The following is a 13746-nucleotide window of genomic DNA, read 5'->3' on the forward strand; positions in this document are numbered from 1 at the left end:
CTGGCTACGGACCTTTGCTTCATATTACCCCTCCTGTCACTCTCTCCCTTCAATTCCTGACATTTCTCCACTGTTCTTATAATAAAAGCATAAATTGCCCACCCCAAAAAATATAAAAAAGGAATATTCTGATATAATGGACAATGAAAACAGTGCTTCTCTGTGACTCTCATTATGGTGCATATTTGTGCTTTTCTCTGTCTCCTACTTACTTTTTATTATCATTTCATCTGTTTTTGAATACAGGACTTCCTGCGAAACATTCCGGGCAGCCTGCTGTGTGTGGATCTGTACGACCAGTGGATGGATGTGATGGAGGGGGAGGGAGGGGAGGAGAGGACACAAGCTGTCAATAGGTAGGAACGTTCTCTTCAAATCCTGGAACATGTTCATGCTAAAATCCTAATCCTACTGCTCAAATGAAAGTCATAACAGTGTACAAAGTGTAACTCTTTGTCTGTCTATCATAAGCACAGACACAACAAGTCATACAGACATTCATTATACAGACGGGTGAGAGACGAAAGGAAAAATCAGTGTAAATGAAAGGCTTGTGGTTGCTCAACACCTTACTAAAGACACTTCGTTGGTTTTTCCTTTAATTATATCCTTTTTATGTCTAGAGAGAGAGAGAGAGAGGAGAAAGTCAGAGAGAGCAACAGTCCAGATCCAGAAGCAACAAACTAAATTCCTTCTGCTCAGGAAAATAAAATATAAGTAACATGAAAACAACAATGAAAATGTTCGTGGAGCGATTCCTGTGGAGACAACATATATATATAATTAATATGACAACACACACATGCTATGAGAACCAGAGACCAAAGACCAAGACTGTGTGTGTTTTAAGACTGTCCGTCTCCTACCATCCGTCCTTCATCCTGTTCTCACTTCCATCTTCTTCTCCATCACCCTCAGGCTGCTCCGCCTCCTGCCCACCGACAACCTGCTTCTGCTGCGACATGTGATCGCCGTGCTGCACTGTATCCAAGGCAACGCCCACGACAACCAGATGAATGCATTCAACCTGTCCGTCTGCATCGCTCCGAGCATGCTTTGGGCCCCGGCGCCCAGCACCCCCGAGATGGAGGGGGAGGGCACCAAAAAGGTGAGAAGGAACTCTCACACACACATTAGTTTTTTTGAAAAATTGAGCAAATTGTTAAATCTTGGATCTGGTAGATGATCTATACCTGAATACACCTGAGGAACTGCTACAGGTGTGTGTGTGTGTGTGTGTGTGTGTTAGGGCGGCTTGTTGAGACAGTGTGCGCCATACTCTGAGGAATTTAACATTTCAGTGGAATTCTAGAAGCAAAGTGTTTCTGCATGTGTGTGTATGTGCTACTGTGATGTATGAAGCACATGTGATCAGACAGATAGACAGAGGAGGGTTTGACAGACAGCTAAGAAACTGGGATTTTACGCACACAACTACCCTCATACACACACGTGGACATGCTGACACATACACATACAGCCTGGAAGCCATTTGTCAGCAGACTGAAGGTTCCCCTGTGGATGTGAGTGCCGACCTCAGAGCAGGAACTGACCCACTAACACACAGCTGTAACACACAGACTAACCAAGTCTCTCTCTCTCTCTCACACACACACACACACACGCTCAGTCACGTTCACATGTTATCACTGACAATCACTCATGAGCTAAAATCACAACATTCTTACACTCGGCTGAGCTTGAAATCCCCAAGCTTAGAGCAAGACTTGACAGGAAAGAAGAAGGCTTTACAGCCACATGCTGACTTAGACACAAGCACACAGGAAAATATATAATATTACAGTATGTACAAAGTTCACCATCCATCACCCTTAAAGCGTAGGATCATCCAAATTACAACAACAGAAAATCTATCTTACCTCTGGTGTCATATAGCAGCACAAATAGTGAAGTTGGGACACTGACGTTTATTGCAATGATAATTTATTTTGGCAGTGTATCTCATCCTCCACAAATCTGCTTGAGTCAGACAAATCTAAATTTGGTAGAAAGTAGTCCCTATGAAAACCTTTCCGACATGTTTTTTCTTAATTTGGGTGAACCATTCCTTTAATACGCATTGTGTACTGATTCACATGAACTAAGGTATCCTGATGGAACGACTGTACCAGACACCTGGATCCAAGGACCTTGAGGTGGCTACTAGTATTAGTAGTGATTGATTTTTGACTCGTTAAAGCCTCTACATCCCTTAATTGTTGTTTGTTTTTTTTAAAATCCAAAGTCAACTCAGCAGTGAGGCAACTCTACTCTATCTTTCCTTCTATCTTGGCCAGCCTAGCTAACCTGAAATGACTTAATTCCCCAGCTGTAGCTGCAGCCAGAGCCCAGGAATCTCCCCTCATCCATCAGATCCCATCATGAAATCACATAGACATAAAGCATACAAATATTTTTGATTTGTGGTCAGTTTGGAAAGTTACAGTTGTTGAGTTACACACATTCTCTGTGGGTGGCTGGTTTACTTATCTTTTCAAATTTCTAGTGTATGTGTGTGTGTATCCTTGAGGTGGTTGAGGTTCATTGAGAAAACATGCAAAGAATTTCCTACAAAATCCTTAGGCCAAGTGTGTGTTTTAGTGGAAAGTTGTGTAGCTGAAACACCCCCTTCTTTCTCTCTTCACACACTTACACATGCATAACTTAATGCTCGCTGAGATACACACAGACCCACACACGCACCCACAAATCCATGCACACACACACTTGTCAGCACAAATAACCTCAACACCCACAAATACCTAAATATCTCTTTCACAAATACTCCCCTGATAACACTTTCCCTCTCGCACACTGCTTGTTTGTGTGTGCGGCCTGAGCACAGGCGGCCTTTTTCTGGGAAAAAACTTTTCTGGGAAAAAAATAACAAAGTGAGATTTCGACATTTCCCTCCTTGCGGTCGGAGCCAGGGGCCAATTTAAACTAGCTTGGGCCCCTGGCCGAGTCATGGCTGGTTTCCAGCCTTGTCTGGAGACACGTGAACGCTCAGCTTTAGCCAATTCAGTTCAGTTGCTGTGTCCCTCCCTCCTTCATACAGCATATAATTTAAATGTTTTTGGCTAAATGCAGCTGTTAAGGAGCTTCTGAGGTAAATATAGCTTTTAGATAGTTTGTGTGTTATTTAAGATGGAGACAGAGAGAGAAATCATTTGAGCTTGGCTCTTGGAATGTGTAGCTTTTTATTTTGCTTTACGACAGTGACTTTATCAGATTGGTGGAACAATGTCAGGAAAACAACAGAAAAGTGACTCACAAGCAGCTTGAAAACTTTTTTTTTGCAGACTCTGGGATGTATGTGTTGACAGATGACCTCAGAAATACTCACAAATTACCCACTACCACACAGCTGTAACAGCTCTGAACGCACACACACACACCCACGCACATATGCAGATAGTGTATGTGCTCCATGTGTCCTGCAGTGGTAAAACTGTGGCAAAAAAGTACTCTCAACCTGCATTCATTCTACATTTATATTGCAGGTAGATATTTTGTGACTGATATACAGCACTTGACTGATTTCTGTCCTGTTTTTGGATGGTTGAGAGAGAGTTGAACATAACATCCTATTGAGTTAAAGAAGAAGGTGTAGTCCTGAAATGGGTGTTGATGGATGGATGGGTGAAAGACTCCTGAAATGCTCACAGGCTCATCCTAACAGTGCTCAGTGTCACGTAGCAGCCCTCTCTGAGAGACAGCGAGGAATGCTGAATGAGTGATTGACGAGAGGCAGGAGGACTAAATGGATGAGACAGGTTGGAAAGTAAGAAGACATTGAATCAACACAAGGAAGTAGAAAGGAAAACATAAGAGAGAAGAGGAGGGGAACAAACGAAAGTGGTGAAAAGGAGACACAGAAAGGAAGAGGTAAAAATGCATCAATCAAGAGAAAGAGCTGTTACACACCCATTTCACTGAGATGTGCAATCGTTCCTTAATTATTTGGACCGGACAACTCAATAAATTGTCGATCCATATATGAATTTGAGAAAAAAGAAGCATGTTTTCCAACTTTCTTCGTGTTTGTTGCATTAGCTGCTGTTTTCCGTCTAAACTGGAATTAAAAATAGACTACCAGGTAGAAACCAGGAAGGAATTAACATTTTTGGTCATTAGAGCACTCTGACTTAGCTAAAAGTCCTGTTTTCACAGGAAGTCATTTAATCCTGTCATATATGGCTAAAGACTGATTTTCTCAGTAATTATAGATTTGGAGTTGCATTTGTCCAAAGACTTAAAACAACCGTTACGTTTTCCTCATAAGCGACCTCTTGCAGTTATATGAATTTCTGAGTGAGAATAACATCTGTGAGACACAAAGGTGGAAGTAGCTTATTATTATTAAAGCGCAACAAAACCTCTCAGGAAGGGGATTGGCTTGTTGGATATACAAAGCTTCTGACTTTGACACCGGAGGCCGCTGTTCATATCTCAACACTATCTTTCCCTAACCTTAGCCAACTCATTTTAGTTTCCTATAAACCAATCCAAACCTAAACCACAGCAGTGCAGATAAGAACCTGTCAATGTGATTATTTTTCGTAACAGTCATTATAATGTTTTTTAAGAACCGGTGAAACTATGTCTTCCTGCCAGATACGTGCTTTGGATGACAAAAACACTGATATGGCTCATTTTTAAAGCAATGACAAACAAACTATTTGTCATTAAGGTTAGAGAAATGTTTGTTGGGTTAAAGCTGCCATATTAGAACCCCAGTAAACATGGTTTTGGGGGTTTGCAGGTCAAAAGACATAAAGGCATAAGTTTCAGGTATTTTAATGACTATACTTCAAAATGTAGTTTGGACTTCACATAATACTCAAGTGTTGAAAATTCCATTATAAGTCACCTAGACATAGAAGCATTGCTACTTACTGTTATTTGCACCATTGACTAATGAATTTGGTGATTGTTGTTCAGGAATGAGACAGTGGACACAGTGTGCATTGATTGCAGACAGATATGACATATAGTAGCAAAAATGTACAGTATAAAGGTAAAGTTATTTTAGCTGTAATCAGAAACAGGTTTCTTCTCTAGAAGATAATTGGATAGTTTCACCCTCCCTGAAGCAATATACTGAAATACTTGGTATATGAACATGGATAGTTAAATGTTAAATGTCAGATGTACATAGTTGCAGTGTATGTATTTACCTGCAGACTTTAGTGGTGTCAGGCATGTTGGAGGCAATGAGAGAGGGTCATTTAAGTTTGTTTTAAATATCTTTTCACAAACAGATGTGACATTGGTGCTTTCATATTTGGTTGTTGTGTAAGTCAGTGCCGGTCATAGAAAGCCATGCAGAGAATTACCCATAATCCAAGTAAAGTGTGTCCTCAGGGCTTTCATACAGCAGTCATTAGCACGTGTGCTGTCTGAAAAGAAGTAGTGTACATGTAGAGGAGATAAAACTAAGAGGAAAATGTTGCATTTGCTCTCTGGTAACAACTTTTAGGGATTAACTGCACCGGATTGCTAGAATGAAACTATTGTGGAAGTCATTAAGTTATATAACTGTGAAAATTCCTCTATCATCTTCCATCATCTGCCAGGTGAAAAAAGAGCAAATGGACCATCTGTGATGGTTTTAGTAAACTGCAAAATGTTCTGTATTTTAATCCAAATTTTTGTGCATTATTAGGCCTTTTTTTTTTGTTTAGAACAAGCGTAAAAAAACTACAGTGCACTGAGGTCATTTCAACCTGCGTCTGATACAAGTAAATAGTCAACTTGTTTTTTGTAGAAAGGACTGTCAGTAAGAGGACAGAATAAGACAATGATGATAGATGATCTCATCTCCTTGTCAGATTCTTTGATTTGTTTTAAGAAAATAAGGCCTAATAACAGGCAATAATGACTTAACAAGCTAAACAACCAGGCTGCTGTGGTTGTGCACTGTTTAACCAGACAGACTCTTCTTCTGTGAAAAGAGTCATATAATGCCTAGCATATGGCCACCATACAAACATATGAACAGACAACATCTGGCCCAACAAACAAACAAGGAGGTCCCAAAGTCTGTTTGTGCCGCTGTGTTTCCATAGTGTCACAGAGGCAGAGCAACAGCAGGAGAAACAATAGGCAGATTTCCACAGTTGGGGAGTTTCTGAGTGGCCTTGTTGTTAGCAGACTATTTGTGTCATAGGACGTCATATCTATTTAGTAAATTTGGTCTGTTTAGTTTCAGGCCAACAGGCGTTGGTTTTAGCCAAGTAATGTGATTTGAGGGCTGATAATTCCCATAAAGCCCAAATACAGTCACCATGTTTCAAAATGTGAACTGGTCACAGTGTCGACTCTGACAGTAGACAGTTCCTATTGGAAGCCATTTGTAGCTGTGATTTGTGGTGTTTGTTCTTTATGATGATGAATATTATAACGTAGAAAACATAAAAGGGTGTGCTTTCAGAAAAGTCACTGTCAAAAACTTCTGCACACTAGATTGGTCTGTCATTGTGGAAGCATTTGAGCATAATAATCAAAGCCAATACATGATGTCACATATTATTATCAGGACATTATGCAGGACTGGGGAGAAGGAGTTTGATGTTTTCTTGGTCGGTTTGGAATGCAAATACTCATGTAGGAGTTGGAAGGTCGACATCAGTGCAAACAAACGAACACAAACTTTTCTCAGAGTGATAATATGTGGCGCACACAAAAAAACAACAACTTTGGACAGCTTTTGAACTGATATCACAAAGTTATTTAGGTCATGATTTCACAAAAATGAAGCAGGCAGTAGCTGCAGTATGAGCAATATACAGTAGTTTTATTTTCAGTGTTTTAGCATGGCATCATATATACATCTAATAATAAATGTTTGTGTTCAGGAGGCAGTTTATTCCCGGTGTTTGTATGTTCCACAAGTTTACTTTACGTGTTGTGCAGATGTAGAAACTTGGAAACTGCATGTTTGCTGAATTTCTGCTGAACTTTGGCTGCTTCCTTGAGGAATTGCCTCAACAAATGCAGCTCTGCATAAACAGTTACAGAACTACACCTTCATCCAACTGTATAACAATGAAAATTAATTGTCAGCAGCAGGAGCAAAGTTATGTGAAAAGTGAATGTGTACATGCTGTAACCAGCTGATGTTTCTCCCCGCAGGTGTGTGAGCTGGTCCGCTTCCTCATAGAGAACTGCAGCAGTGTCCTGGGAGAAGACGTCACCTCCCTGTTCAGAGCCTTCAGCCAGAAGAGCAGCAGCAGTGACCACGGATCTGGTAAGAACTGCCAGTCAGCAGAGGAGAAGAAATTAAAGAGGAGAAGAGAGGAGAGGAGAAGAGAAGAGAGGAGAGGAGAGGAGAGGAGAGGAGAGGAGAGGAGAGGAGAGACAAAATCAGCCTGAGTAGGAATCATACTGTATAAATAGAAAATAAATGGAAGATGGATGGAGTTTGATGGAATCGATTTTAGGATGCAGGCCAAGTCTGCTGGCAGGCCTCCTACCCAGAGTTTCCAGTTCTGTTCTCTGAAATGACATACTGGCAAACAATGGACACACTGGCACGGTGTCCATTGTTTTTTCTAATACCTTTTGTCCAAAATCCTCTGCTTTCCACAAAAAGCAACAACATAGAAACATATCAACCAGTATTTCCATCATGATAAATACTGTAACTTGATATTTTAATGAAATTATTTTGATTTTGGCAGTTTGGTCTTTCAAAATCTTTAAATGTCATGAGATTGAATTGTCAGAGCCGCAACTGAAAGAGCAATGTTTTTCAATGCACTTCATTATAATAACCCTTAATAACCCCTACCCAGGGTAAATATAATAACCCTTAATCAAGGGTTTGTAGGAATACTAAATGCAGCTATAGTGCAACGCTTGACATGCTGACATCTGTTATGCAAACATGAGCACACAGAATATCTTTCTGTGACCCTCAAATTCAAATTTTTTTCCATTTTAGTCAGTTAAAAAAATAATCTTACTTGTCATTGAACCATGTTGAAAATGTTGAAGCCTAATAAGTAAAGGAGGAGGAGTTTAATGAAAGTAAAGTCAAGGGGAAAATCTTAACTAAAGTGTGTGTGTGTGTGCGGCTGAACAAGAGCTCCTTGACTTGTTTTCTGAAAGTGTTTGTTAACTGACAATGCTTTAATGTGTTACACCTCCAAAAAAATTGTAACAAGGCTGGTTGAGACAGACTGGCTCAGTGTGCGTGCAATTGAATGACCGAGACTCTTTCAGGCCCGTTGATTGGGGTCAGCAGGTTGACCTGCAGTAATTTCAGTGATTTCCAGGGTCACAGGTGCTGATTAACAGAGCATTGAATCTCCTCATTCATAAATGCTGCTAACTTTCCTCCTCACGCTATAAATAACTAGCAGAGGCCAAGGAGCACACAGCAGGACGACGCTTTGTCGTCTGTTCTCCTCGTCTCCAGCGGTGAACTGTGGCGTTCTTCATTCAGCTCAGGGGTCAAGATTTTTTAGCTCTCACTTTTTTTTAGTTTTGTGGATGAAGTTTCTACCAGGAGGAGGAGAGCAACAGAATGTGGGAGACGTAGTTATAGGTTTTATTGCATTTTGGTGTAGGTTGTTGTGTAAATAAAAAAAGTTTGGTTGTCTTCAACTTGGACTGCAAATTTTGGTGGCTAGTAGGTGGAAAGACACAAAATTGCAGGATAATTGCATGAAAGCGGATGTCTGCTAAAACTGTATAATTTTAGGGCGACTTTATCATTACAGGAAAGTCTTTGTGTATTTTGTTTGCTAAATTATTGTGTTTTTCTGTGTATTTTTGGATTAAATTCTCTTGATCTTGATTTGAAGATTCCACAATGTTTAGTCAGAGTCTCATAATAATATTCTTCCTCTCCTCTCTTTTTATTGCTTCGTCTCCCTCCTCATCTATCACCCGCTCTTTCTTTCCCTTTCTCTTTCTTTTTCCTGCCAGATGTGTCATCTTTCCAGATGAATGACTCGTCCTATGACAGTCTGGAGAATGAGCTGAATGATGACCCTGAGTCACCCTACCAGGAGCAGCTGCCTCTACGTGACAAGCCGGACAGCTGCAGCCGCGACTCTGTCATCACCCTCAGTGACTGCGATCCCGATCCCGAGCCAGAGACTGACCTCCTGCTGCAGCTCCCTCCGCTGGCGAGACCCCGGAGGTTCAGCCCTGCAGTACGACAGCCACGCACCCGCCAGGCCAACGGCCTGTCGCAGGGTCCCAGGAGGCTGAGGAGGAGTTCGGAGCCTGCTTTGGCACTGGCAAGCACGCCGCCCTCGGGCACAGTGACAGTTCATGCTGATAAGCACTGCCTACCAATAAGGAAGGCAAGCTACGATGCCGCCATTGAAGGTGAGGGGGAGGAGGATGAGGACGAGGTGTTTCTGCAGCAGAGACTGAGTGGGCTGCAGCTAAAGGAGGAGGGGGATGGATGTGAGAAGGCAGTAGCCAAAGTCCAGAATGGTGGACGGAGGAAAATGAAGCATGCCCCTCCGCCTCCACTGCGACTGGATGCCAGCTGTTCCAGTCTGTCGTCCCCAGCAACCTCTCCCACAGGCTCCTCCCTCAGTTCTCTAGACTCCGCCTTCTCGCAGTACTCTACTGATTACGCCACCAATGGGATGAATGCATTGGGTGAGCCAGCTCCTCTCTCCCCTCTCTTTCCTGGACGGCCTCAACTGTCTCCAAGGGGCTCTCCTCCTCAGAGGGAAACCCCACCTCATTGGCCACAGCCCAGCCAGCCTCCCCGGACCAGCCAAGCCCCCTCCAACCACCCTAACACGTGGCTCAAGAAGGACCGACGCCTGTCACTAAAGCAATCTAATAACGGACACACGGAGGAGGATTTGGCAGTGGTAAATGGGAAAACCCACTCAACCAGTAATGGCTCCTCTGTTGGCACCCAGGAGGCCCTGGTGACAAACCGAAACTGCCAGCGGAGATCCAGCAGCCCTCCGTCCTACCAGCAGGCTCTGCTGCAGCTGCAGCGCAGCCGCTCCCCTTTCTACAGGGGGACAGAGAAACCTCTGACGGTCAGAGAGCTCAGGCTGCTCCATGACCAGACCTGCACCCACAGACCCCCTAACAACTCCAAGCCACACACAGGCGAGGTCACACAGAGGCTGGCTGAAAGTGAGTGTGTGCAGCCCCCACAGGGTGTTTTTTATGGACAAAGCGCCACCACTCTGGTCCTCCAAAGGCAGAAGTCCCACTCTTTAACTCCAGCCATGGAGGGACACAAAGGGAGGAGGACCCTTCCCCGGCGAGCATCTGAACCTGCCAAGGTTGAACTTGCCGCTGCCTCTAACCTCTCCACCAGCCTCACCCTGGACAGACCTCGTGCTTCTAAGGGTCAGGCCCAAGATGGAGGTCTGAGAGTGTCAGACGTGGAGCCCAAACTCTCTCCCTCTTCTGCCGAGCAACGCTTCTGCCTGTCTCCCTCCGCCACCCGGGCTGTAAGGGACTACTTCTCCTCACAGGGTCAGGCGGATGCAGATGCCTGCCTGCGGAGGAGTCAAGAGGTGGCACTAGCTATCGTGCAGGGGAAGAGGGAGTGGCAGAGCCGGCGTTGCAGCGACCCGCGAGTGGACGACTTTGACCAGCTGTTTTTTGCAGAAGAGTCATACGTGTAAATAAGATCTGTGTACAGACAAACTAAGTGTGAGAGACTGGTTTTTATTTGATATGTTCGCTTGTATGCAGCTGTCTTATTATTGATGTTGTAATATTCATCCGTATACACATTCTTCCTCTTGGCAGCAGTAGTCAGTAGTCAAAAAGGTGTTGCAGTTTACTGTTAACGGTACATCCAAGGTGTTAGATTTTCAAAGGTACAGATGCACATCCTGCTTCAGTGTTTCACCTCCTTGTGGCTGTAATCTTTTAAATGTATGTTTTGATTTCTTTTCTACCATGAAATTATGACATCTGGCAAAAAGTAGATTAAAAAGTTTGAAGTTATGGGTCATGATTCAAAGCAATTTACAAAATATGTTTTAAAGCACTTTCTAGTATTTGAAGGTTGCTTTTGTAGCACTGCAGCTGGAATCCTCAAAACATTATTTATTGAGCTGTGATGCCCGATTCAATGAATTCATGAAAGAGAAGATGTGAAGAAACAGTTTGTTTAATTGGACATCTGGATCCCTCAACAATCATTAAAGCTGCTGTCAAAATGGGTCACAGCTCTTGTGCCAAAATCTGCTTGCTCTGAAAAATAGTTTTCTCTGGCAGGTTGTCCTTGTTTTGCCTTTGGGAATGTGTTGTTGCTTTTTTAGCACATGAAGAAATAATGAAGGAAAAGGAGTTCTTCAGAAATGAAAAAGAGAGGACAAAGAAGCCCTTTTACTATTCTCTTTTTGCATATTTTTTTTTGAAAATATGCTTTTACCATTTTCAAGGTGATGACACATTTTTGTTCTCAGTTTTTAACAGCAAAACATATAACATTTTACTAAAATTCTAACTATACTGTATATCATCGTACTCATCGCTTATGAGTTTTCAGACAGGGACACATCAAGGACACCAGCGGGTTAAAACATTTTTTAGAGCAAACAAATGTTGGCACAGCAAATGTTTGTTGAGGCTGCTTTCTGTAGAAGTAATGACAACAATATGGTCAAGATGACTGCTATGACTTCATGCAAATACTCTGGACACAAGCTTGCAGCTCTATTCACAACACCTGTGATATTTGCTGATTTGCCAGAGGAGGAAAGTTTTAGGACAGATGCTCTCACTGTTCATACTTGTATCTTAAGAAAACATTCTAGACTATTTTAAGGGCATTTGTACCTTTTATGACCAGTTGCACCCTTATTGTGAACCCCCCCCCCCCCGCCCTGTGAGTGAAATGTGTGTCTGAATTAGTGGTGAATCAGTGGGGCAGGTATTTATTCATTTCTATTGTTTCCAGACACACAGCATATAGTGTTGTCCACTGCAGCTCTGGTTTATATCTCTGTGACCTGGGAGGGGAGGAGCGAGGAGGAGGGAGAAAAACTGTCAATGTGTGTTTGTGTGAAAGAAAGTGGTGGTGAATATAATGTGATCATTGACAGCATGTCCAGAGCAGGAATGTGAGAGAATGTGTGCCATTGAGGGAGAAATCTCCTTTATTCTTGCTTTTATAGTACTTCATTATTCTCACCAAGAATTCCTCTCAGTCTCACAAGAATGAGAGTAGTGTGTGTGTGTGCGCGCGCGTCTGTAAGTTTAAGTTAAATGCACCATTGAAAAACTGTTTCTCTAGCTGTTGTACGTTTGTCCATAATAATATTATTTGTTGATTTCAGTGCTGCCGTCATTGCAGTACTGATTTCTGCGGTGACACTACGGTGACCTTATTTCACTGTCGATTAATGTTTGGAAAAGTATATAAAAGCAGAAGTATTAACACAGTGTTATTATGAACTTAACAACTTTTCCAGCAGATCACACACTGGAATAAGGCCATTGTCATTTTAAGTGTTGCCATTTTAAATGGTCTCAAAAAGTACTTTATCCTGTATTATTAATATTATAATTGTTATTTCCATTACAGTGAATAGTGTTCAATGTGTAAAGTTCTGCGTATTTATGATACAGAAATATATAAATATATATAAATATATGATCTTGTTACTTTGGTATGTCGTGTTGTGTGAGAAAATCAGAAGTGTATTTTTGTACATGCCAATTCTGCTGCTGCTGTCTCTATAGAAAGTATATTTGCTACAAAATGCACCATTTGTATATTGTGTACATCTGATGTCCAGTGCTCACGAGAACAAACTTTCATTGATTTTAATAAATGTTGCTCTTGTGAAACTACTTTGCAGATCAAATGTGATTTTTTAGTTTAACAACTCAGAGCTTGAGAAGTTTGGCAGGTTTTTCTTTTGGGCTGGATGTAGGAAGAAAGATTAAGAATATAGCCAGAGACACTTACATGAAGGAGCATTTAGAACAAATACAGTTATGCTCAGTTTTTCAAAGAGGAGCTGGCATGAAGCAGATTTAGAGATGAAATGTGAAACAATTCACAAGAGGTAGAACATATAAGAGAAAAAAAAATTCAAATACATCAACACCCTACTTACATTTCTGGACAGCTACATTGAGTTCAGTTCATACTTGACTTTCATATTTTTGTGTATTCATCTGCCTTCAGCAATTTAGGGACAACAGCAGGTTAATATTTCAGGGCGAGGCAAGTTTATTTGTATATCACATTTCAACAACAAGGCAATTCAAAGTGCTTTACATAGAGCATAAAAAGCATCAAGACAGAATATAAAAGCAACACAAGGGAATGTAAAAAAGACATTTAAACACAATTAAAAAGTGTTAAATTGAAAATAAAAAGAAGCTAAAATAGAATAAGGCAGATAAAACAGAGGAATAAAAGTTACAGTGTAGTGTAACCCTCAGATTTCGTTTAATAAAAGGCAGCGGTAAACAGAAAAGTCTTCAGCTATGATTTAAAAGAACTGAGAGTTGTAGTGGACCTGCAGGTTTCTGGGAGTTTGTTCCAGATATGTGGAGCATAAAAACTGAATGCTGCCTCTCCATGTTTAGTTTTGACTCTGGGGACAGAAAGCAGACCTGTCCCAGATGACCTGAGATGTCTGGATGGCTCATAACGTAGCAGCAGATCAGAAATGTATTTTGGCCCTAAACCATTCAGTTATTTATAAACCAACAGCAGTATTTTAAAATCAGTTCTTTGAGAGACATGAAGCGAGTGTAAAGACCTCAGAAATGGAGTGA

The 13746-nt window shown here is 41.7% G+C and overlaps 1 protein-coding gene across 1 annotated transcript in view; it reads left to right on the plus strand.

Moving 5' to 3' along the window:
• arhgap20 (Rho GTPase activating protein 20) overlaps positions 1-12807 on the plus strand; it is a 36227-nt gene extending 23420 nt beyond the window's left edge. Inside the window, exons 12-15 of the mRNA XM_067604369.1 lie at positions 247-356; positions 919-1108; positions 7138-7252; positions 8938-12807. Coding sequence (XP_067460470.1) covers positions 247-356; positions 919-1108; positions 7138-7252; positions 8938-10625 — 2103 coding nt within the window. The 3' untranslated portion in view covers positions 10626-12807. The remainder of the gene's footprint in view (positions 1-246; positions 357-918; positions 1109-7137; positions 7253-8937) is intronic.
• The last annotated feature ends 939 nt before the right edge of the window (positions 12808-13746 follow it).

This window comes from Thunnus thynnus, chromosome 11 (genome assembly GCF_963924715.1).
Source record: "Thunnus thynnus chromosome 11, fThuThy2.1, whole genome shotgun sequence".
In the NCBI taxonomy this organism is placed as follows: domain Eukaryota; kingdom Metazoa; phylum Chordata; class Actinopteri; order Scombriformes; family Scombridae; genus Thunnus; species Thunnus thynnus.